Source organism: Anomaloglossus baeobatrachus, chromosome 6 (genome assembly GCF_048569485.1).
Source record: "Anomaloglossus baeobatrachus isolate aAnoBae1 chromosome 6, aAnoBae1.hap1, whole genome shotgun sequence".
In the NCBI taxonomy this organism is placed as follows: Eukaryota; Metazoa; Chordata; class Amphibia; order Anura; family Aromobatidae; genus Anomaloglossus; species Anomaloglossus baeobatrachus.
Window position 1 is genome coordinate 432,913,673 of NC_134358.1, and position 24,988 is coordinate 432,938,660.

At 40.0% G+C, this 24,988-nt stretch overlaps 1 protein-coding gene across 1 annotated transcript in view; it reads left to right on the forward strand.

Moving 5' to 3' along the window:
* The window catches only part of CPNE4 (copine 4), a 796,320-nt gene extending 782,565 nt beyond the window's left edge, over nucleotides 1-13,755 (forward strand). Inside the window, exon 16 of the mRNA XM_075315205.1 lies at nucleotides 5,356-13,755. Coding sequence (XP_075171320.1) covers nucleotides 5,356-5,487 — 132 coding nt within the window. The 3' untranslated portion in view covers nucleotides 5,488-13,755. The remainder of the gene's footprint in view (nucleotides 1-5,355) is intronic.
* Nucleotides 13,756-24,988: the final 11,233 nt, after the last annotated feature.

Here is a 24,988-nt window from a genome sequence, read left to right on the forward strand (position 1 = left end):
TGTTTATAGGGTCTACTGGGCAGGGTTTAAACATCTAAATTAGTAGCTCCATTTTCTAGTTCTTGGTGTTGGCAACAAAATTGATTTCTAGTTACTCTTCTTTACGTGAACAGATCAGTAATGGTCTGTGAGGGTGTTTAGTAGGGTAGTATATGCAGTTTCTCATCTGGTAAAAGGGCATACAGAATGATGCGTCACACCTACCTGTCGTACAGTAAATTCTGTGGTCAGAGATTGACAGCGGCATTTAACAGGTTAACAACTGCTCTGCGTGCAAATGAAAAAGGAAGATGATGGCTGAATGTCACAGCCGTCATTTGCCGGGAAAGATACGGGTCGGCTTGTGAGTCTGCATTAAAGTCAGGGGCCAGCATATGACGAAACTATGTTCATAAAGTATTAAGGGGAATTCTCAATTAATATGAAAACCTTGAATTCTGGATCAAGAACCAAAGAATGCCTACTAAGAGTCTCTTATTGTGGAGGTCATCACTGTGCATTATATGAATAGCTCACTTAACTCAATAGAGACTGTAAAATGTGAGATATCCCCTGAGATGGTGCTGCAGCAAGATTACATAACTGTAGAAAAAGTCATGAACTGCACTTATATTTTAGACATTATTGAGGCTAACCAAAATTGACAAAACCAAACACAAGGTTCTTAGTTAACATTTTGATCACAATATACAAGCCCACAATCGCTCATTGAGTCCATAACCTGTCAGGCGCAGTGTTGAGCGGCAACTGCTGCTGCGACACTTCACCAGCACTGGTAGTAACCCTGATGTGTCATAGCAGCAATACTGTAAGGCAAAGCTCCCACTGCTGTAAGTCGAAACATCAAAAAGGCTTAGTAGCCCAGCAATAATGGATACTACTCAGCGCCAACACCAAGTGAAAAGGACCAAAAAAAATACTTTCCATGCTGACTCAGGCAAAAGGATGAGAACAAAATGGCAGTCTTCAGCTAATTTAAAAATGTATGGGATAAATGAGAGGACAGTTGGTAAAACAAAACAGACTATGCATTAAAGCGTAAGTGTAGAAGAAGACATGGACTGCATAACCAAATATGATACCTCTAGCTACTGTGGCTAAGAAAAATTTACAAAACCAAATATGAGGGTCTTAGAGGTTCTTTTTGGGATATCATCTCAAAATTTCCAACAAAACTAAAGGGCCCAAAGTGAACAATTTTTCCATATTTTCTGACGTCTCGTTATAACTGATCTGATGAGTAACAACAAAAACACAAATTCATCAAGTTTCATCGACTGATTAAAAAGACAAAAACAAAACATATTTTATATTCACAGAAAACAGCTGCCTCTCTAACCTTTAGGCTGAGGTCACACTGGAGTATTGGCATTGGATGGATATTTTAATAACACGCGGCTCAAACTCTGCTGCGAGCATGATCAAGTGTCATTTACTGTGCACTGATTCTTGAGCATGTGAGGATCGGAGCACAGAAGCGGAGAAATCTATTGTCTGTCTCTGTGTATATCGGGCTTCACCGGGACGTCATCTGAGTGCAGTCTGATGTTTCACACATATCCATAGTCTTATATAAGTGCATGTGATCCAAGACACACTGCCAATCCCAGCATGCTGCCATTTTTTTTCTTCAGTCCTTTTAGATCTGAAGGAATACTTGCAGATCTGACCTGCAACATTGACTAACATTGGTTTGAGTTCCATTGGGCCTCTCATCTCTAGTAGCTGTCGGTTTTTCAAAGGAACAAGGGTAACTGAACAATTACTTCAAAAGCTCTTTAATGGGTTGCTTGGGCTATTCCCTTGTTACTCCTTCATCAATTAAAAGTAAAAGATCTGGGGCTGATTCCAGATGTGGAATTTACATTTTTTAGCTGTTGCTGTGAACTCACAACATACTGTCAAATGAGCTCTCAATGGAAGAGAATCAGACCATAATTAGGTTGAAAAATAGAAGAAATCTATCAGAAAAATAGCACTAATGATAGTAGTTGCCAAATCAACTGTTTGGTACATTCTCCAAAATAGAGCACACCGATCAGATTGGGTACTTAAAAAGGCCTGGATGTCTACAGAAGACAACAGTGGTAGATGATCGCAGAATCCTTTCCATGATGGAAAAAAAACCCATTCACAACATCTACCTAATTGAAGAACACTCTCCAGGAAGTAAATGTTTCAGTTTCTAAGTCTACCAGAAAGAGAAGACTTTATGAGAGCAAATACAAAGGGCTCACCACAAGATGCAAACCATAACACTATGTAACATGATTTTTGTTCCCAGGGAATACATGTCATTTCTTAATTGGCTATATCATAAAAACATTGAAAAAATGTATTAGCCTACAAAAACTTTGATTTTGCGGTCAGGAGGAGTCAGGGTGCTAAAAAGTTGAAATTGGAATACCATCTTAAGGAAAATTAGAAATGTTTGGGTTTAAGTTCATAATGAAAATAAAATATAATATATTTCAAATCATAAGCATATTTTAATCAAAATGCTACAAATTGATGAAAAGGAACCTAGAAATGTTTTTTTTTTTGAGGGTATGTAAGATCACTTTTACGCATTATTCCACAAATGTTGTCCCCCATCAGATTTTCCTTGTAGTTTCCCTGGCACCCTACATTTTGAAATGTGCTATCTTGATGAAAGTGCTTTCCTTGCTTCTCTCAATAGGGTCAAATCTTCTGTTTGAGTCTATCAAGATGGGCATCAAGGATATGGACTTTGAGACCTTGTGCGGCCTATTTTGCTTCACCAATCTCAACCAATGCAACATAGTTTTCAGCTTTATGATTTCCAAATGAAGCCTGTCACTACATTAACAGAACTGATCCATGCTTCTTTCTCTTTTCTTTTGAAGAGTTTGGAAAACTCTTGACACTCCATAACTTTCTTGATTTGAAGGCCAACATAAAACGCCAGCTTTAACTTTTGCTTCGGAAAGCTTTGGGAAGAGATCTTATAGATACTTGAATGGCATTGATTCCTTGTCCAAAGCTGTGACAAATTGATTCATAAGGCCTAGTTTGATGCGCAAAGGTGGCATTTGTGCCTTTCGAGAGTTTACAAGTGGCTCCCATTTAATGTTGTTGTTCTCCATGGAAACTCAGTACATTCAGGCCAATATTATCTATGGTAGCGTCCCTGCTATCCCAAAGGCAAAGAAAGCATGGAAGCTTATTATAGCCACCTTGATAATCCATCAAGAATGCAACCATTTTGAAATCTCCAATTACTTTCCAACCATATTCCTCATATTTCATCACATTTAACTATCTCGTCACATTTTCATAGTCTTCTTTAAGCTTTGCCGAATGGGCAAGGGGAAGAGAAGGATACTGGTTACCATTATAGAGTAATACTTATGTATATCAATAGCTTTGAATGATGTAAAGTCTGGAATCCTGAAGTCCTGAACACCTTTGATACATTGGTTACACCAATCCTATCAGACTAATGAAACAACACTAATGTGTAATTCACATGAACAATGGCATTCGAATATAGTGAGTTTACTATTGGACTACATAGGTATCCTAAAATCATTGTGGCAACCACAGAAGCAAAGTTTCAGGGTTACATCAACTTTTTCCAAAATAAGTAATGCACAATTAAACAGGAAATAATAATTTTAACCCAGGAACAGAAATTTATTTTGTTACATAGTGTAATCAGCCTTAACGATTGATAATAGAGTCAACTAACTGGTAGGTTTTATGATAAATACAGAACAATGAAACCTGTAAATATATATATATAATATCCAGTATTCTATTATTCTGTCTATGGGCATAACAATCTTAGTCGTGGAGGTTGCGACCATGACCGGGCCTGGGGAACGAGGTGGCCCTCTGACCCCAGTGACTACTTCAGATAGATTTGCATCTTAGGATGCACATCTAGCTGAAATGCATTGCTGCGCAGAGACCTGTCGGCCAAACAGACACCGCCAGTTGACGTCAGCATGCCCGTGACTGGGAATGCATGGCAGTGGCATCAGGCATTGCCATAGCAGGCATGCAGATGTCAGCTCCTGGCCACCTTGCCGGCTACAGAGGAGGATGACAGTATGTGATGTGGGAGCCAGAAAATGTAAGTCAAATTTTTTTTGTTTTGTTTTAGAGGCAGGACAGTGAGCATATATAACAGTGAAGAGCCTAGGATGGGGATATATATACCAGGAAGGTGCCCAGGATAAGGACATGTAGGATCCCAGAATATGGACATATATGCTAGGATGAGTGACATATTTACCAGGATGGGAGACCTATATACTAGGATGGGAGACATTTACCAGGATGGGGGCATATATACCAGGATAGGGAGCATATATACCAGGATGGGGAACATATTTTCCAAGAAGGGGCCCAAGATGGTAAACATATATCCCAGGATGCGTGACAGATATACCAGGATGGGGAACATATTTAGCAAGTAGTAGCGCAGGATAGGGGACATATTTACCATCAAGGGGCTCAGGATAGTGACATTTTTACCAGAATGGGGAACATATTTACTACAAAGAGGCCCAGGATAGGAGATATATAGACCAGGAAGCGGGACATATTTACTTGGAAGGGGCCCAGAATGAGGGACATAGTTACCAGGATGGGGGACATATTTACCTGGAAGGGGCGCAGGATGACTGATATTAGTAAAGGATAGGGGACATTGCTACATAATGCATGGGCAGTGTGGCAACACTTATGTCTTTATAAGATTTAGAATGCTACAAGGGCTCCATAAATCTGACTAACATTCAGGGATAAGGGGCCCAGGTCCACATTTTGCATCAGGACCCAATGGACTCTAGTTATGCCACTGACTCTGTTGAATGTCATATCAACATGTTGTTGAATTGTTTTTCAAAGGGGTCATTTAAAGGACAGATTTGTGGGGGTATATCTCGATTGATGTCCAAATAGTCAGGGTCTGACCTTTGTGAGTCCTTCTTAGGTATAAAATAAAATTGCATGGATGCTAGGAAAGGACCCTGCCATTACTCATCCTCTTGACCCAACTGAACTCCACGTTGTTGGCACACTTTAGTCAGTGGTCCACAGAAAATAATTGCTTTTTGTCTGTAAGAACTGGATGTATACCGGAAGATGAAACTTGACATAGTCCTGTGTCATAGTGACCTTTCTGTCATAGGTTGTGATTTTCAGTATTATCAATTTTCTGTTTGTTCTGAAATCTCTCTTTAAAATATAAATTAGAGAAGGATTTTATGCTTCTGCTTTGGTTCCGTTCACCCCATATATACAATTAAAGTGGATAGATGGTTAATAAAGTCGAAAAAAGTAATTACAGACTGAAATAGTTTTCTCCTTTATTTTTTATCATAGGCTTCTCCAGCTGCTCTTGCAAAAAGTGTTTTGGCTGAAGTTCCAAACCAAGTTGTGGACTATTACAATGGCAAGGCGATCAAACCAAAATGCGCATCTGAATACGAGTCTTCCAGAACACTAGGACCTTGAACTTCTCTGCACACTTTTACAACGTCTAAAAAAACCCAATAATAATCATAAAAATATATAGCACGTTTTAGTGATTTTGAACTTACCAACATATTTTTTTCTTGCATGTATTGCTGGAGGCTTGGATCAGAATAGCAATTGTATTGTTAAAGACTTTTTATGGAAACAAAAAAAAAGTTCAGCATGTCGTCTCAAAAAATGGTTAATGTTTCTGTTTTTTTATACAGATTTGTTGAAATTTTTGCTAAATTTCTTAACATATTTACACTCTATAACCTTTTCAAATCTATCTTGAAAGCTCACAGATACTATACCATTGTATCTGCTGGGAAATAATGATTTTTCTTTGTTAGACTGTAAGTCCATGGTGTTGTGCGTGTCAGAAAATACAAATCCGGTTTTACGAATTCTTTTAAATGACCTCTTGATACGAGTCGCCTAACTTTAAATTTTGTAGCCATTTTAAAAAATATGGAAATGAGGTGTTTTGTAAAAAAAGGAATTGACGTTTATAACAGCAAGTCCAGACAGATTTTTAATATGCTAAACCTATTATTCTTTCTATAGCGGTATAATCTAATGATTAATATTGTAACACAGGTTATCATATTTACATAGTCACAATAATTGAAAGATTTCAAGGTATAACTTAGCTCTTAAGCAAATGCATTCTGACAGCCCTGATGCCGGTAGACAGGATCCTCTCATTCTTCTTCTGTAGACATAGATCTTGTTGTATTAAGTGTTTGCCTTGGAAATACTCTTAAAAAGCACATTGTAGCTTCTAGATATCTATGTAACAACTGAAATAAAATGTCCGCACAATACAAAAAGCACACGATGAAGCTATTTATATACTAAGATTCTAGTTTACAATTTATCGTTACAAGGTCCTAATGGGTCACTCAAACCCAAATACGTTCTTTAATATTGACATCATACTGTATATTTCTCCACAGTAAATTTGGATTGCAGTATACAGTACATAATAGACAAAATACGTAACACAAGGATTCCACATCAGGGTCCGTAGCATTTTTTAATTTTTGTTTTTCAGAACCATAAAAGGGGTTTCCAAGAACAAAAGGTTATTTATCTTGAATTTTACTAGTTTTCAGGTCATCTGCTATGTAAATTACATCATACTATATATCTTATTATTCATTACTGTAATATTTTAGTTTAGACTGACTATTATAGCTCAAACTAGTCTCAACTATTGAGGCACACAGCTCAATATTCATTGATACATGCCAACTTTCATGGACAAAATGTGAAGTATAACTCCATATTGGCAATTAATAGCCATTGCTCACCTATAAGTCTGCCTAGAAAGGCTGTTAAAGATCCCTGTAAGTGCCATTATGGTGCCATCTCATTAGGATGGGCTATATATATCAAGTTATTATATATATATATATATATATATATATATATATATATATATATATATATATATATATATATATTTATTATAACTTGCCATAGACTAAAACAACAGTCCAATGGGAGCATTCTATCCTGGATCATACACTGTCTATATGTGATTACTTTATATTATGCAAGTACAGTATATACTGACTAATGTAGGATTTAGTTACTATTGTCGGTGACACCTAAGTGAGCCCATGTTGTACAGCTTCATACTTTAACATTTCTTATTGTTTTTGCAATACGTCTGAAGAAGGAAATGGGAATTAGTATAAAATTATGTTGCCTTGATGACATATTTGAAGGCTGAAACCCAGTATTGCCTAATGAAAACTACTCAGTTGAAATGCTATTCCCATCTGATTGTTGGAATAGTCCTACTTTTTTAGAAGGCGTATAAATAAAGGGGTCGCTGTTCCGTTACATCATCTCCTTTTAAGTTTCTTTACAGTAGTATCACAGGTCAATAAACAGTGTAGAAAACTGTGTAAGGCCCTATGGACGATACCAGTGCAGCGACCCTTATAATAATAATAATAATAATAACCTTCTTTATTAATAATAATAATAATAATAATACTTCTTTCTTTTTATCAGTGGCGATGCCAAAAATTGTACTTCCATCGATCTTAATGTGTTGGTATAGCTAATCAATATACCATTAATTTTTACATTGTTTCGCACTGGCCTGAACTGTGTAGCTCCAGTACTGAAAGCAGAGGAGCGCATGGGCACTGAAGTAGCCAAAGCTACAATCCGCCAGCGTCGGACAATGCTTGCAAGCCCCACTGCGCTCCTTTCCTAGGATTCTGGCCACCGGCTGGTGACCTATGCAATGAGCAGTAGACAATAAAATAAAAAATCCCTCAGTTCGTGAGCAGAGAGAGGATTTTAAAACACAAGTACATTGCACAGTAGCTTCCTTTTCAAAGCACTTTGCCATTTTTACCATTAATGATAATGAAAATATCCCTTTAATAAAATATTTCGTTTCTTATGTTTATAAGAAATAGAGCTATTTCAGTATAAAAATAGCTGGGATAAACGACAAAGTTATATAGTATATCCATTGGTACTTAAACGACCGCTACAGCTTTTTTTTAGTAATCAGTAATATGTGTAATTGGCGTATTACCATGCTTACCAGTTGCCATCTTGTGCCATTCCAATGCCGCTCCAGTCCATACACAGGATTCTGTGTGAGCCGGCAGGCCATAATTGCGTTGACTTGACATAGGAGCAGACCAGTGCCACGTTAGAAACAGCAGAAGATGGTGACTGGTAAGTATGGTAATACACACATTACTGATTGCCAACAAATGAGACAATAAAAAAAATCCAGGTGTGTTCCTTTAAATATTATGTTGGAACCAATTGCAATTTAGCTGCTTACTTCATTAGTAAAGATAGAGGGTGATAAAAATGGGAACCTAAAAAATAAATAAAAATAATACAATGATATATAGACAGATGTAAATACAAATGTAAATACATACAATATTTGCAATTGCAATTCTGCTATTCTAGTTTATAGGAAATTTTATGATTCAGCAAAAAATCTCATTTATAATCTGGTAAATAATTTGTGCAATGTTCCCATTCTCGTTGCTGATCGCTGCCCTTGGAGCCGGATCTAGTCCAAAAATTGACATTTCCCTTTTTGCATGTTATTGCCCTCCCTTTGAAGAATACCCTAGAATTTTCAGTTTTTAGTGTTTTACCTTTATTATCCATTTCTCCCACTAGTATATAATATACTGCTCTATGATGGTCATTCTTTGTTACTAGAACATCTTTACTAATACATTCATATGTGAAATATCGCATTTATAAGGAGCGTTCATTGTAATAACGACAGACAGGACCCTTACTTTAACTCCAGTAACTCAATAATGTATTTATTGGAGATTTCAGCAGCGCTGTACAATGATCATTTTCCATGTTGATTTTTTTTACGTCCCCTACAATGATACAGAGTTTGCTCTCATACATATCGGAATTGTGTTCACTGCAAGACGGTAATGTTCCTCTGATCAATCTGTCATGTTATTTGTTGCACCCCGGAATGGACCTGCTGTCTCCTCCATCTTAAAGATTTACTGGCTGTCAGCAAGCTCCTCTGATTTTTTCTTCTCCGTAGGAATATAAATGACATGTGATGTAAGGTGTATGGAGCTATGTGTATCTTGTACTTGCTGTGCTTTGGCATGCTGAATTTTTATGTTTGATATTAATATTGCACTATTTAGGCTTTTCTACTATGTTGCTCCAGCTTTCGAAGCTCTATGTAGTGTTATTTCTTGTGGTGAACTATGCAGAGGGCAGCTGGTGACTGACAATAATCAGTACGACTGTGGACGCACTTTTATATATCTACAGATTCATGTAGCTCAAATATATTGGTTTCCCTTAGTATAATTAAACTTTTGCTATAGAGACATGTAAACGTTTGCACACCCTGGAATCTAAGCATAAAAACTGTAACATAGAAAATGTAAAGGAAGGCAGCTACCATAGTTAGGTTTCTTTGACTAGATATTAAATGTTCTTCATATTTCAAAAGGTAAAAGAAAATAAGTTGTAGTACTCAAGACACCACTGCTTTGAAGGGAAATATAGGTGATTGATAGAGATGAGCAAAAAGATACACACTATTGTGCACTAGAGGACACAGACCGAAAAGGGCCCCTGTGCAAGAACAGTATATGAACCTCTTGTCCACTGAAGAGCTCATCAAAATTGACAATTCCCACCGTCATTGTACGTACAAATGGGCCCCCCAACATCATGGGTCACAAAGGCTTCACCTATGATATGTCCGCCCCTTCTATCGTGGTCCAGTGTCACTTTGATACTCCATTGCAGACAGAGCTAAGCAGTGCAGACTTCTTCAGTTGGCACTTCAATATTGGAATGGTGGGCGTCTCCTGTGATTTTAGCCAAGGAGGCTTACACTGCCCTGCTGCAGCTGCCACAGAACATAAGGCTATGTGCGCACTTTGCGTTTTTTGCGTTTTTTCTTGCGTTTCCGCAGCTTTTTGAACTGCAGCGTTTTAATACCAAAATGCATGCGTTTTGATTTTCAAGCAGTCTATGGGATATTGTGATTTCTTGTGCGCACAATGCTGTTAAAAACGCAGCGTTTCAGTTGCAGAAAATTTGCCATTTTGGCAGCGTTTTGCTAACATTAGAGTCAATGAGAAGATGCAAAACGCATCCTAAATCAAAATCCCAGCGTTTTACATGCTTTTTTGATGCAGAAAGCATGCTTTTTTGACAAAATAAACGCATGCGTTTTTGACTTTATAATAAGGGCATGATATGTCGCTTTACACACAAACATAGTCCGACAATTAAATTAATAAAAATACATAATTTAACGTTATTTTATGCATAAATATTAAAACACAGTTACAAATTTACTAAAATTAGCTATTTTGTGATATTTATAATTTTGTTCCATTTTTTTCAGTGTTTGAATGTTTAAACTTTATTTTTCATTGTATTTGTATTCAAAACGCATCTGACTTTAAGCAATGAAAAAGCATGTAAATCGCGGTAAAAATGCGGCTAAAATGCGGTAAAAATGCAAGCGTATTATTATTATTAGCGGTTTTGTGGTCAAAACCAAATTTGACAAAGAGAATTTCTGCCAGAGGATGCGTTTAGAACTGCAATAAACTCAACGCAAAGTGCGCACATAGCCTAAAAGTTAATGCAGGAACAGTGTAGTGCAAAACTTTTTGATTATCTCTAATGTTTGACTTTTGGATACATGACCCATCTACAACACAGTTTGACCAAAAAGCAGTTGGTGTGAAATAAGGAAGTCCTTCAAGGAAACTCTTCGCTGAGGCCTCGGTGGCATAAGTGTACTTGAGGCATGACGATGTTAAAAACATACTTGTGTTGCTGTAGTGGCCATGACTACTGCTTTGTATGATGTTGTACTTAATCTTTTGATTTATATGAAATGAGGTCTAACACTGTAAAACAGCATGGTGTGAAGAAGACCGCTTGATACTACGCTGTTTTACAGTGTTGGAGCTGATTTCATATAGGCCATAGCGGCAGCGTACTCTACGAACTCTCTCCTTATGAACTGACAGACAGGCTAATCGACTTTGTACCAGACCACCCCAGGTGTGTCTGATGAAGGTGTTCTAGACCGAAACGTCAGTATAGTTTGTCACACATATGCCTGTAAATAAATTTTCATGAAATTCAACTTTATTCTGAGTGCCGGATTTATATATTTTTATTGATTTTATGAGTATGGACCCTATCCGTGCACCTAAACATATGATTAGAAGTGCCGCACTTCTACATTGAAGATAATATTTTGATTGTTCATAATAAATGAAAAATGAAGCAAATTTTGAGTAGTCCTAATTCCAAAATTCCAACCATTTTACCACTGCAGTATAATTCTCCTAGATTACTAGTCTGCAAAATCTGACACAAAAGCTCCGACCCTGGCTTTGGAGACCCTGCTCTCTATCCTTTCTCTTTGTATTCGACATACCAGTAGGAAGGAACTGGTGGGAAAACTTACAGATATGTTGGGAGAGAGGGAACAAGGCATTCATGTTAATAAGGAGGGTTCCTCAATTAGACACTAAATAGAGAGGTGAACACATGATTCTTGATGAGCTGTAGAAGGAGAAATCAGTCCAGGAATGAAGCTGTGCTGATACTCATGACAGCAGCATCCTGGAAACAAAGGCCTCACATTCAGCATATATTAATGAAGGAAAAAAAACCCACAAGAGAAATTAGGAACAGGTTGCAAACTGCATCAAGGGGGTCTGAAAATGAAGGAATAAAGACTGCTGTAACATATCTATAACATATCTAAACGTTTTGAAAGATTTTTGGTAAGCTGCTATCATGCCTTTCCCAGTCATATATGTACAAAGCTAAAGACCAGTACTTGTAAGGATTTACTTTTTGCCTTTCCCTTTATGTCTCTAAAAACATTTTATGTAATCACTGTTTTATGGAGAAATAATATTTTTATACCATTTGTGTGGGTAACCCCTTTAGGTTAGTCTGAAAATAAATACTCGACCTAAAATAAGCAATAGTTTTCTGTTGTAAATAAGCCGTGTCCAACATCAGGCTAGGTGTCTTGTGTTAGTTTTCGATACGGACCTATACTTACTATCCACTAGATCACAGGTTTAGAGCGAAACATTATAGTTAATACATAAAATGAACTTTTAAGTAGCATTTGAGAAAATAAAGACATTGAAAACATGCTGGAAATATCATCTAGCATGCTACTGTTATATTAGTCCATAAAGCACAGGGCTGTATTACAGATCTATATTGGGTTTGCACTTCTTGACCCAAAATTAAAAGGCCAATTTCATATGGAGACACAAAGAGTTTTTTCAAAGATTCAGATAGAATTTGTGGATAAAAAAAAAATCTATCTTGTGCAGTTGCAGGTCATATTAAAAAGTTATGTAAGACTTTATGTACACTCAGAAATTCCACATTCATGAGGCCTAAAGTCATCTACATAAATGAGTTTGCATCCAATGCCTAACAACCGTAGTTGTTGTAAAGTTGTTGAGGGCCCCCATTTTTGGCTCATGTAGCCACTAACTAAGGAATACTGCAAAGAATGAGAGTACTTTCACACTTGCGTTTTTTTCCTTCCGTCACAATCCGCCCTTTTGGAAAACAGCGGAATCCGTTAACGGATTCCGCTGTTTCCCATAGACTTGTATGGATGACGGATTGTGCCAAAAGTACCTGCGTTGCTTCCGCTGGCCGACGCTGCGTTGCTTCCGCCGGGCAGAAGCAACCCAGCATGTAACGTTTTTTTGAGCGGCGTAATCGTCTATTTTTCACTGCGCATGCTCATTTTTTTTTTTTTTTAATCACAAAAACTTTATTTTGTCTCTCGGTGGCCGAACGTTCAGCTGAGCGCCCGGCCGCCGGCATGTGAGAGCTCTCAGCTGAGCGCCTGGCCGCCGGCATGTAAGAGCGCTCAGCACCCGCCATGTGAGAGCGCTCAGCTGATCGCCCGGCAGCCGGCATGTGAGAGCGCTCAGCTGATCGCCCGGCAGCCGGCATGTGAGAGCGCTCAGCTGATCGCCCGGCATTAAGGCCGATGTCACACTTGCCAGTGATTCGCATAAGAATAGAGTTGTATAATCTGGCACGGCCTGCCACTCTCTAGACAGGAGCATACAGCTGCATGTATTTGTATGCAGCTGCACGCTTCTGTCCGGAGAGCAACAGGCCATGCTGGATTATGCAACTATTGTCACACAAATCACTCGCAAGTGTGACACCAGCCTAAGGGCTGCTTCTCACTTGCGAGTTTCTCGCAGTAGAGCAATGTGAGAAAATCTCGCATTGGAATCGGACACATGTTAGTGAATGATTCAGCTCTCATCTGCGATTTTTTTCTCAGTCCAAATCGGACTGAGAAAAAAATCGCAGCATGCTGCTTTTTTGCGAGTTTCTACTGAGAGTTTCTCCAATGCAAGTCTATGGGAGCGTGTAAAAAATCGGATGTCACGGGACGGCACTCACACCATCCTAGTGACATCCGATTTTCTAAATACATTTCTCGCATGTTTCCTAAAACACTGGAAACGAGCGATGTCTCCCAATGTCTGTCAATCACTATTCTCCGTCAGTCGGTCTCTCCCTCTCGGTCTCTATTCTCTCTCTGTCGGTCCGTCACTATCTCTGTCCCTCTCTCACAGTCTGTCGGTCATTTTCCCCTCCTCTCTCATACTCACTGTTCCCCGATCTCCGGCGCGGCGCTGCACGTCATTCACACTGCTGCGGCGGCTTTTACTATTTTGAAAAAGCTGGCCGCTCATTAAACAATCTCATATTCCCTGCTTTCCCCGCCCACAGGCGCCTATGATTGGTTGCAGTGAGACACGCCCCCACGCTGAGTAACAGGTGTCTCGCTGCACCTAATCACAGCAGCCGGTGGGCGGGTCAATACTGTGCAGTGAAATAAATAAATAAATAATTTAAAAAAATGGCGTGCGGTCCCCCCAATTTTAATACCAGCCAGATAAAGCCATACGGCTGAAGGCTGGTATTCTCAGGATGGGGAGCTCCACGTTATGGGGAGCCCCCCAGCCTAACAATATCAGTCAGCAGCCGCCCAGAATTGCCGCATACATTATATGCGACAGTTCTGGGACTGTACCCGGCTCTTCCCGATTTGCCCTGGTGCGTTGGCAAATCGGGGTAATAAGGAGTTATTGGCAGCCCATAGCTGCCACTAAATCCTAGATTAATCATGTCAGGCGTCTATGAGACACCCTCCATGATTAATCTGTAAGTTACAGTAAATAAACACACAGACATGAAAAAATCCTTTATTAGAAATAAAAAACACAAACACATTCCCTCATTACCAATTTAATAAGCCCCAAAAAGCCCTCCATGTCCGGTGTAATCCACGGACCTCCAGCGTCGCTTCCAGCATGAAGGTGACAGGAGCTGCAGAAGACACCGCCGCTCCGGTCACCTCCAAGCAGCAACTGAGGTGAGTAGCGCGATCGGCTGAGCTGTCACTGTTGGAGGATCCAGCGGTGGCCGCGATTAACTTCAGTGACAGCTCAGCTGATCGCGCTACTCACCTCAGTTGCTGCTTGGAGGTGACCGGAGCGGCGGTGTCTTCTGCAGCTCCTGTCATCTTCATGCTGGAAGCGACGCTGGAGGTCCGTGGAGTACGCCGGATATGGAGGGCTTTTTGGGGCTTATTAAATTGGTAATGAGGGAATGTGTTTGTGTTTTTTATTTCTAATAAAGGATTTTTTCATGTGTGTGTGTTTATTTACTGTCACTTACAGATTAATCATGGAGGGTGTCTCATAGACGCCTGACATGATTAATCTAGGATTTAGTGGCAGCTATGGGCTGCCATTAACTCCTTATTACCCCGATTTGCCAACGCACCAGGGCAAATCGGGAAGAGCCGGGTACAGTCCCAGAACTGTCGCATATAATGTATGCGGCAATTCTGGGCGGCTGCTGACTGATATTGTTAGGCTGGGGGGCTCCCCATAACGTGGAGCTCCCCATCCTGAGAATACCAGCCTTCAGCCGTATGGCTTTATCTGGCTGGTATTAAAATTGGGGGGGACCGCACGCCATTTTTTTTAATTATTTAATTATTTATTTCACTGCACAGTATAGACCCGCCCACCGGCTGCTGTGATTGGGTGCAGTGTGACACCTGTCACTCAGCGTGGGGGCGTGTCTCACTGCAACCAATCATAGGCGCCTGTGGGCTGGGAAAGCAGGGAATACGAGATTGTTTAATGAGCGGCCGGCTTTTTCAAAATAGTAAAAGCCGCCGGAGCAGTGTGAATGCCGTGCAGCGCGGCGCCGGGGATCGGTGAGTATGTGAGAGGGCTGCTAACTTCAGTCACTCGGGGGATTAGTGGTCACCGGTGAGCCCTTCACTGGTGACCGCTAATCAGGACGCGGCACAGACAGAGCCGCAGCATGACAATGAAGTCGGGTTAAGTTCACCCGAGTTCATTCTGATTGTTCGGCTCTGTCTGTGTCTGCTGTCATCTGCCATTCAGCTCTGCTACATGGCTGTCTGTGTCTGCTGTCAGCGGCCATGTAGCAGCGCTGAATGGCAGATGACATAGTAAAAAATACGCATTGCACACGCATTACACACGCATTAGACACGCTAGTAAAATCATTAATTTATTCAGAAATAGCATCGCACTTGCGTTGCACTCGCACCTAACGTGAACTAAAATCAGCCGAGTTTTTTTCAGCCCAGTCGGACCGATTTTACTCGCATAGATGTGTTTCCAGCCTAACACTGAGGCTGGTCAGATCCAAACAGCTTCATATCCGTCCACATACAGCACTGCAAGCTTTATAGAAAACTGCTTAAAGCCTAGAAGACAGGACACCTCTGAAGCTGGTTTCAATGAGCTGTACACAAACACTACTTTTAAAACTTTTTTTTTACTATTTTTAATAACAATTAGTGATGAGTGAGCACTACCATGCTCGGGCGCTTGGTACTCGTAATGAGCATATTGACACTCAAATGGGTGTGACTTGTGTTCGGAGTATAATGGAAGTCAATCAGAAACTTGAGCATTTTTCCAAAAGATCTTCAGGAAAAATGGTAATGAAGTCCATACAGTACATGAGTCATGCCCGTTCATGCATTTGACTGCTGGTTACGAGAGTACAGAGCACATGGGCATTGTAGTGCTCGCTCATTACTAGTTATGAGTACTGAGCACCCGAGCATGGTAGTGCTCGCGCATCACTAATTACAAGTACAGAGCACCCGAGCATGGCAGTGCTCACTCATCACTAGTTACGAGTACTGAGCCCCCTGAGCATGGCAGTGCTCGCTCATCACTAGTTACGAGTACTGAGCACCCGAGCATGGCAGTGCTCACTCATAACTAGTTACGAGTACCAAGCACCTGAGCATGGTAGTCCCTGCTCATTACTAGTTATGAGTACTGAGCACCCAAGCATGGTAGTGCTCGCTCATCACTAGTTACGAGTACTGAGCCCCCTGAGCATGGCAGTGCTCGCTCATCACTAGTTACGAGTACTGAGCACCTGAGCATGGCAGTGCTCGCTCATCACTAGTTACGAGTACCAAGCACCTGAGCATGGTAGTCCCTGCTCACTACTAGTTACGAGTACTGAGCACCCGAGCATGGTAGTGCTCGCTCATCACTAGTTACAAGGGTCGAGCACCCGAGCATGGTAGTGCTCGCTCATCACTAGTTACAAGTACTGAGCACCCGAGCATGGTAGTGCCCACTCATCACTAGTAACAAGTAAATGGCAAAGTTGCCTGTTTTTACAAACACTCTACTTTTACCCATTTAAGGCTACGTTCCCACAATTAGCTTTTGATGTTGCGTTTCTGCACTTATTATTTTAATTAGGTTACTTGTGTTTTTGTGTGTGTTTTTAACTTGCGTTTTAATAGCGTTTTTGATGCTGCATTTTTTTGTCTCTGTTTGGTTTCTCATGCTTTAAATAAAGCTTTATTTTTTAAACTTCCTGGTATTTGGCTTTGACAAAACTTTATTGACATTGTTAGGTGCAGAATACATGTGTTTTAGATGTGTTTCTGCCGTGGAAACACACTAAAAACACAGATGCAATTTTTACGTGCAGATTTTCTGCATCTAATGCAAGTCTATAGAGAAAATCTGACCCCATAAGAGAAATCGACATGTCACGGTTTTGAAACACACAGGTTAGTTTACACTGAGCAAAAACGAAGCCCAGTTGGAAGGAGATTTGTATAAATTAGATCCACTTTCTTGGAAATGTAAGATGCTGCGTTTTTTGAGGCAGTGGAAACACGCAGCATCAAAAGCTCATAGTGTAAACATAGCATAATAAGTAACTTTACATAGAAAAGCAACTGGATCCAATAACTCGCTGGCAAATATGCCATAGTATATGGACAATTGATTTTAATGTACACAATATGTTTTACCTGGGAAGTGGTAAGACATTCAGACATCAAATCAGTTATACCACTCCAAGGGCTTGTTCTTTCGTTGCTTTTTGTTTTCCCCCACTTTTTTTGTATGTCTTTCAAGGCAAAAAAAGCTTCAGTTTAGAGAACCAGCAAAATGAATGAGATTTCTGAAATCTCATACACGTGCTCCTTATTTTTTAATTGTACATTTTAACCATCAAAGGCTTTTTTTCCCAAAATCAGCAGCATGTTAATTCTTTAAATAGTTTTGCAGTGTTTTTTACCCATTGAAATGAATGGGGAAAAAAACCCACAATTACAACTGCAGCTAAAACGCATATCAGAAGTGTTTTAGATTTTCATAAGGTAATAAAATAAAAAGAAAATATAATATTAAAAAAAAGTCCTTGGATCAACCAATAAGAAATCAGCTTATATTTTATACACACATAAATAAAAAAGGAATGACGTTAGTATAATAAATCTAGACACTTAGTGGGCTATAATTTAGCAGAATGGAAATTCTTTTTCTAAAGATATATTATAAAAGTGGCCAAGGATTTATAAAATCCGCAAGGAAAGGTGAAGAGTAAGAGCAATGTAATTCATAAACTGTTCTAAATGTGCAGCGTTTGCAGTCAGTGCTAGTACTTGCCTTTATTCATTGTCATTTTCAGTCTCACAGCTGTAAGCCACATAGAAAACCAGCACAAATATATTAAAAAAGCCCTGCATGCAAAAAATAAACTTGTAATAATGGTTTAGCATGTTGGTTATTGCATACATTTTAGTACATTGGATTGCCAAGAGAGCAAGTTATGTTAAGGTAAAGAACGTAAATGCATAAAGTGACTTTTAATTGCACCTTGATCATATTTGGACTAGAACTAGGACCAACAAGTTTACAATTTATCTGGAATGAAGTTGGTCCTTCTAGGTTCTCGACTCCTTTCTTCCTGTGTAGGATTCCTCTGAATGTACTGCAGTCTGTTGTCAAGTTCAGTGAACAAACAATTTGTATCCTCTTTTTTTGTGGTTTTGATCCAGTTACATTTTGCATGAAACAATACCTTGATAAACTTTGGCATGAAATATTTTGTGAGGTTATTGGACTGCCTATGATTTTCTTGTAAATAAAACCTATGAAATGATAAGAGAGCAGATGTATGAATATATTTAAAACATTTTCTCCTACGACGTGTCGTTGGCTTGGGTCTTGTCTCAAGCAGATACCGAATCTTTCTTTTTTCTATTTTTATTTTCTTTTTGAAAATTTATGTAAGAGATCTTCATTTTATTGGGGGTGGCTGTAAAAGCACATTTGAGTATAATGTACAATTCATGGGGGGTGATATACTACTGTGATAAACAAAGATTTACAATAATTTTACATTGTTGGATTTTATGAATAAATTAAGCGCCTGTTAACCTGCTAGTTTTGTGCCTTTTATTCATTTCTGTTGTGCAAAAATAAAAATTAAAAAGAAATTACACGCAATAATGACAATTTCTCCCAACTCCACCATAAACATGTATGCTTGGCCAAGTGTCTTTCTTCCTGTGTGAATTGATAATGTGTTGAACTCAGGAGCCTTTCTTTATTATCACCAAATTCAGTGAATTTGGCTGAGTTTTGTCCAATACATGGGTCTCAAATGAAAAAGATGCCCAGAACCACTTAGAAAAATCCCATTAGGGTGCAGGCCACATTGTTAAATTTAGATTGAGGCTACACAGTGACCCTGGCCATGAGAGAGGTTGCGCAGCAAAAGTTCACTTTGTGTAGCTGCTTTATTGGAGGATCAAAAGTAAATGGCATTGCATTGTGATTTCTAGTGTACTGCGACAAGCAAATCACAAAGAAATAAAGGACCCGTGTAATTCTCCTACATACTTAATGATGGCCTCTACTGCTCCTCTATACACAGTATGTCCCCACGGCCCCTTATATAGAGTCTGATGGTCCAACAACCACCTATTTAAAGTTAGATGGCCACATAGTTCCCCTATTTACAGTATGATGACCCAAAAGCTCCTCTATATACAGTATAATGGCCTAATTACTACCCTATATACAGTATGATGGCTTCACAACCCCCTATATAGTGTTAATGGGCATATAACTCCCTTTCATACAGTATGATGGCCCCAGAGTTCCTCTATATAGTGTATGATGCCCTCACAGCTATTCTATACATAGTATGATGGCCCCAGAGTTCCTCTACTTATAGTATGATGCCCATCAGCTCTTCTATACACAGCATGATGGCCCCCACAGCTCCCCTATACACAGTATGTTGACCCCCAACAGCCCTATATATACAATATGATGTCACTACAGCTCCCCTATATACAGCGTGATGGCCCCATAGCCCCTTGTATACAGTATGATGTCTCCACAGTTCCACTATTGTTATGCACGTATAAATTCACACACCCACAGATAAAGGGAAAAAAGTCAGTACAGTTCAGACCTAGCTCCCTAAAAAGCCTTCAAAACATATTTGTTTCTCCTAAGGAACCGGGGGGGAGGGGGTGAGGTTACACACAATTAACCATGTTAAGGAAAGAGTACAGTGGTAGACAAAAAACAAAAGTGAGTAAATATAAAACAAGAGCACAAGTTGACTAAGGAGAAATAATGACTACAAGCAAGCGAAAGCTATAACCAACCTAATCAAAAACAGAGGAAGGTGTAGTCAAAGACAAATGAGAACACACAGGGTAAATGACAAATGAGTCTCAGTCAAACAGGCAGAATCCATAGCAGCAGCAAGACGAGCTCTCCTCAGAAGCAATCCACACAGAAATATAGCAAGCAGGGAATGGCTGGAACAGGGGAAAATAAATAGCTCCACCCAGAATGTCATTGGACAGAGACAATAAACAGGTGAGAACACCTGTAACCGCAAACCAAAGCAATAGAAGCAAATGTAGAAGTAATAGACCTTCAGCTTTTGGACAAGGACAGACCAAGCCATGGCTTGACAGAGAAGGTAATAGACTGGAGTAGAAGGTCACTGGATCAAATCCCAAGGAATAACACTTAGATATAGTATAATGGCCATTACAGCAATCCTAAATATGCTATGGGGCCCCTTATATACAGTATGGTGGCCCAATAAGTCTTCTATTTACAGCATGATGGCCCACAGCTCCTCTGAATAAAGTATGATGACTCCTATTTACAGTATGATGGTCACATTGCCCCCTATATATAGTGCAATGACTCAAAAGCTCCTTATATATATATATTATGATCAATAAGCTCATATACTGTACACAGTATGATGAACCCATAGCCCTGTACAAACTGTATTATGGACCTATAGCCCCCTATACACAAAATAATGATCCCATACTCAGCCAAACAGCATCTACTGCCTCCCATGGGAATTGTTTTCTCTTAATGCCTGCTGCTTGCAGATCCTTTCCAGAGAGTGAAGGCAGCACGTGTCTTCAGGTTTTAGTGCCCAGATGTATAAGTTTGCATTGAATCTCATTTTCCAAGAATACACCTAAACACTCAGTGGACCCATCATTGAATCCTGGGGTACATCACTTATAACCGGAGACCATTCAAAGTAGCAATCATTCACCACAACCCTCATACTACAGTCTTTGAACCCATTTTTTTATCCAGTCCTAAATCATACTTTCTTAGCCTAAAATCCTTAATTTACTTATTAGGCATCTGGGACAGTGTCAAATGTCTTTATGAAGTCCAAAAAACACTATATAAACAGTCATCCCACTGTCCAGGTTTCTTCTCACCTTTTCATAAAATCAATTCAAATTAGTTTGACAACTTCTGTCCTTAGTAAAATTGTGCTTTCACTCCTAATTTTATTTTCTACCACATTCTAGCCCCTTACTATCCCCTCAACCATTTTCCACTTTAGCTTACTTTATTTACATATTTCTATTCGGCTGTTTGTAATTCTTAAATTTTAAGAGCTGAACCTTCAGATTTATGTATTCTAAATGCCCTTTTTGGTCCTTAAATGCCTATCGAACCGTAGGTGTAAACTATGCAGGGTTTAGTATTTGTCGTCTATACTTGTTACCTTTAGAAATACATTTTGCAACCTAATTGACCAATATAGATGTAAAATGCTCCTAATTTGAATCACTATCTTACAGTACCTTCTTCCACCCAATGTTATAAAGCGCAGCCTTCAACCTGGGAAAATTGCCCTTTTTATAAAAACATGTTTGACAGTGTAAGGAAACTTAAATGTTATGGTCATTGACACAAAGGTGTTTGCAGGGACATTTACAACAAGCTCTGAACTGAACAACAGAGCATTGCCACTTTTCGTGACTTCCATGAACTGGACCACAAAATTATCATCCAACATGCCGAGTAATTTTCTCCCCTTCCAGGAAAACATGACTCCAGTCAATAACTGTGTAGTTAACCCCCTTCACAAAGTTTACCGTACATGTATGTCAAAGGTCGTGTCACCGCCTTTGATGAGGGCTCGAAGTCAGATCCCGTGGCAGATGATGGCTGATTTACTCAGCCATCATGTGTCTTTAACAGCCATTGGTGGAGCAGAGATCCGGCTGAGGATGTTAACTTGTTAAATGCTTCTGTCAATTTATGACAGCGGCACTTAACACATACCGGAAGGCAGAGGGCCCATCATGTTACGCAACCATCTGTGTGCCTATGCCGTGATCTCAAGGAAAAGGTAGATGTGCCTGAATTGGGATCACCAAAATGATATTTAGTAAATAAATTTTATTGAACAAAAAACAAAGCCATGGAATACAATAAAACTTTAAAAAACACAATACTAAGCGCAAAAGGAACAAAGCGTGTGTACCAGGTGAAACAACAAACTACCTCCAACCCTTACAAGATACAGGCTCAGCTTTCACCAAGGGCAAGAAACATATAAAGTGTGAATGTATTAATGTTAGAGGCAATATATCAAGAATTCAAAATGTTAACCAACAATGCTGGATATAAAATAAAATGTATTAAAGAACCATTAGTGCGCAGATAAAAGGATAATCAAATAATAGTATGCACAAACCAGACATGGACCTGAAAGCTATATGAAAATATAAGCAACAGGATACCCAGTTTTGTCAATAACACATGATAAGGGTCATTTAAACGCTGCGACATCGCTAACGATATATCGTCGGGGTCACGGTGTTTGTGACGCACATCCAGCGTCGTTAGCGACATCGCAGCATGTGACACGTACGAGCGACCGTCAACGATCGCAAAAGAGGTAAAAATCGTTGGTTTTGGAGACGTCGTTCCTCATTCTTGCGGCAGCACACATCGCTATGTGTGACACTGCAGGAACGAGGAACATCTCCTTACCTGCGGCCGCCGGCAATGAAGAAGGAAGAAGGTGGGCGGGATGTTACGTCCCGCTCATGTCCACCCCTCGGCTTCTATTGGGCGGCTGCTTAGTGACGTCGCTATGACGCCGAACAAACTGCCCCCTTAGAAAGGAGGCGGTTCGCTGGTCACAGCGACATCGCTAGGCAGGTAAGTATGTGTGACTGTTCCTAGCGATGTTGTGCGCTACGGGCAGCGATGTGCCCATGACGCACAACCGACGGGGGCGGGTACGCTCGCTAGCGATATCGGTACCGATATCGCAACGTATAAAGTACCCTTAAGCCCGCTTTACATGCTGCAATGTATCTTACAATGTGTCGGAGGGGTCACGTCGTAAGTGACGCACATCCGGCATCGTAAGGTACATTGCAGTGTGTGACAGGTACGTGCGATTGCGATTGAACGGTAAAACGCTCATCGCATACACATCGTACCTTTCTCTAGAATTGCACGTCAGATTGTTCATCGTACCCGAGGTATCACACATTGCAGTGTGCGATACCCCGGGAACGATGAACAGATCTTACCTGCGTCCTGCGGTTCCCGGCCCACAATGCGGAAGGAAAGAGGTGGGCGGGATGTTTACGTTCCGCTTAGCTCCGCCCCTCCGCTTCTATTGGTTGCCTGCCGCGTGACGTCGATGTGGCGCCGAATGTCCCTCTCACTCCAGGAAGTGGACGTTCGCCGCCACACATCGAGGTCGTATGGAAGGTAAGTACTTGTGGTGGGGGTTAATCGTTTGTGCGGCACGTTCAACAAATTGAACATGCCACACATACGATGGGGGCGTTGCAAATCGCATACGATATGGTATGCGAAATTGCAACGTGTAAAGCAGGCTTTAAGAGAAGGCACGAACACAAGAACCTAAAGATAGAAGAAAATACATACAAAACCTAATAGTAGCCGTAGGAGGATAGCGAGTAATAGTAATAATATAATATTTATTCATTTATATAGTGCTGTTAAATCCACAGCGCTTTACATACATTGACATTGAGCAAGGTGGTAATAGGGGTGGAGGATGTGCTTTGGTCAGATCCCATACATTCCAGTGGTGCCCTACCCTTCTTGTTCTTGTTGTTCATGCTGTGATCACAGGGTGCCAATAAGTTGCTATGACAGTTGAGGATCTATATAAAAAACAACAAAAAAGAGGATTTAAATCCTCCAACAGCTAAGCAAATACTCACAGACAAATGGCAGACGATGTAAACTGCCCAGGCCAAAAAAAAAAAAAGGAATGCACTACCAGGATGCAGCAAGTCCTCCAATAAATGTAGCCATCACAGGTGCAAAAAGAGCTTTATGGTAAAATTATACATTTGTGGCTTTCATAGGTCACTGTTCACACATGTAGGTTCACAGTATCTGGTAAGCAGCCTATTACGGTAGTTAGGCCCATCACAGTAGATGCAAGCGGGCTGCGCTAGTACTATATATGTGCTCCATGCAGGGACAGTGAGTGTAATATGCAAGGCCTAATAAAAAGAGACCTGGCTGCATCCTGTATAAAATATTCGGTGCAAAAGAATATATAAATATATGAGGTATTGGCAGGTAATATGGCCATAGTACGGAAGCCCACAATCCACATCACGGATCCTCATTTTTGTGGTGGGTTCCAACACTAATATATATATATATATATATATATATATATATATATATATATATATATATATATATATATATAAATATATATATATATATATATATATATATATATATATATATATATATATATATATATATAAAAAAACAACAACAAAAAAGAGGATTTAAATCCTCCACAAGCTAAGCAAATACAGACAAATGGCAGAAGATGTAAACTGCCCAGGCCAAAAAAAAAACGAATGCACCACCAGGATGCAGCAAGTCCTCCAATAAATTTGGACATAACAGGTGCAAAAAGAGCTTGATGGTAAAATTGCACACTTGTGGCTTGTGTGACGCCCCTGCACTAGTCAGGGCGTCGCAGGGAACTGCACTCCTGTCCTTATAGTGCACAACCCACCCTCCTTGGTTCCAGGTTCCACCCAATGTATTGCTAACAACTGCATTCAAATCCCAATCCACACACACACCAGGGCTGGACAGAGGTGACCAGTCAGTGAGCTCCAGGGGAACGAAGGGAAAGGGAGCGAAGTGGAAACTCTCCAGAGGGAGAGGGAACCGGGGGTTAGAGCCAGGGCCGCCACTAGGAATTTCAGGGCCCCATA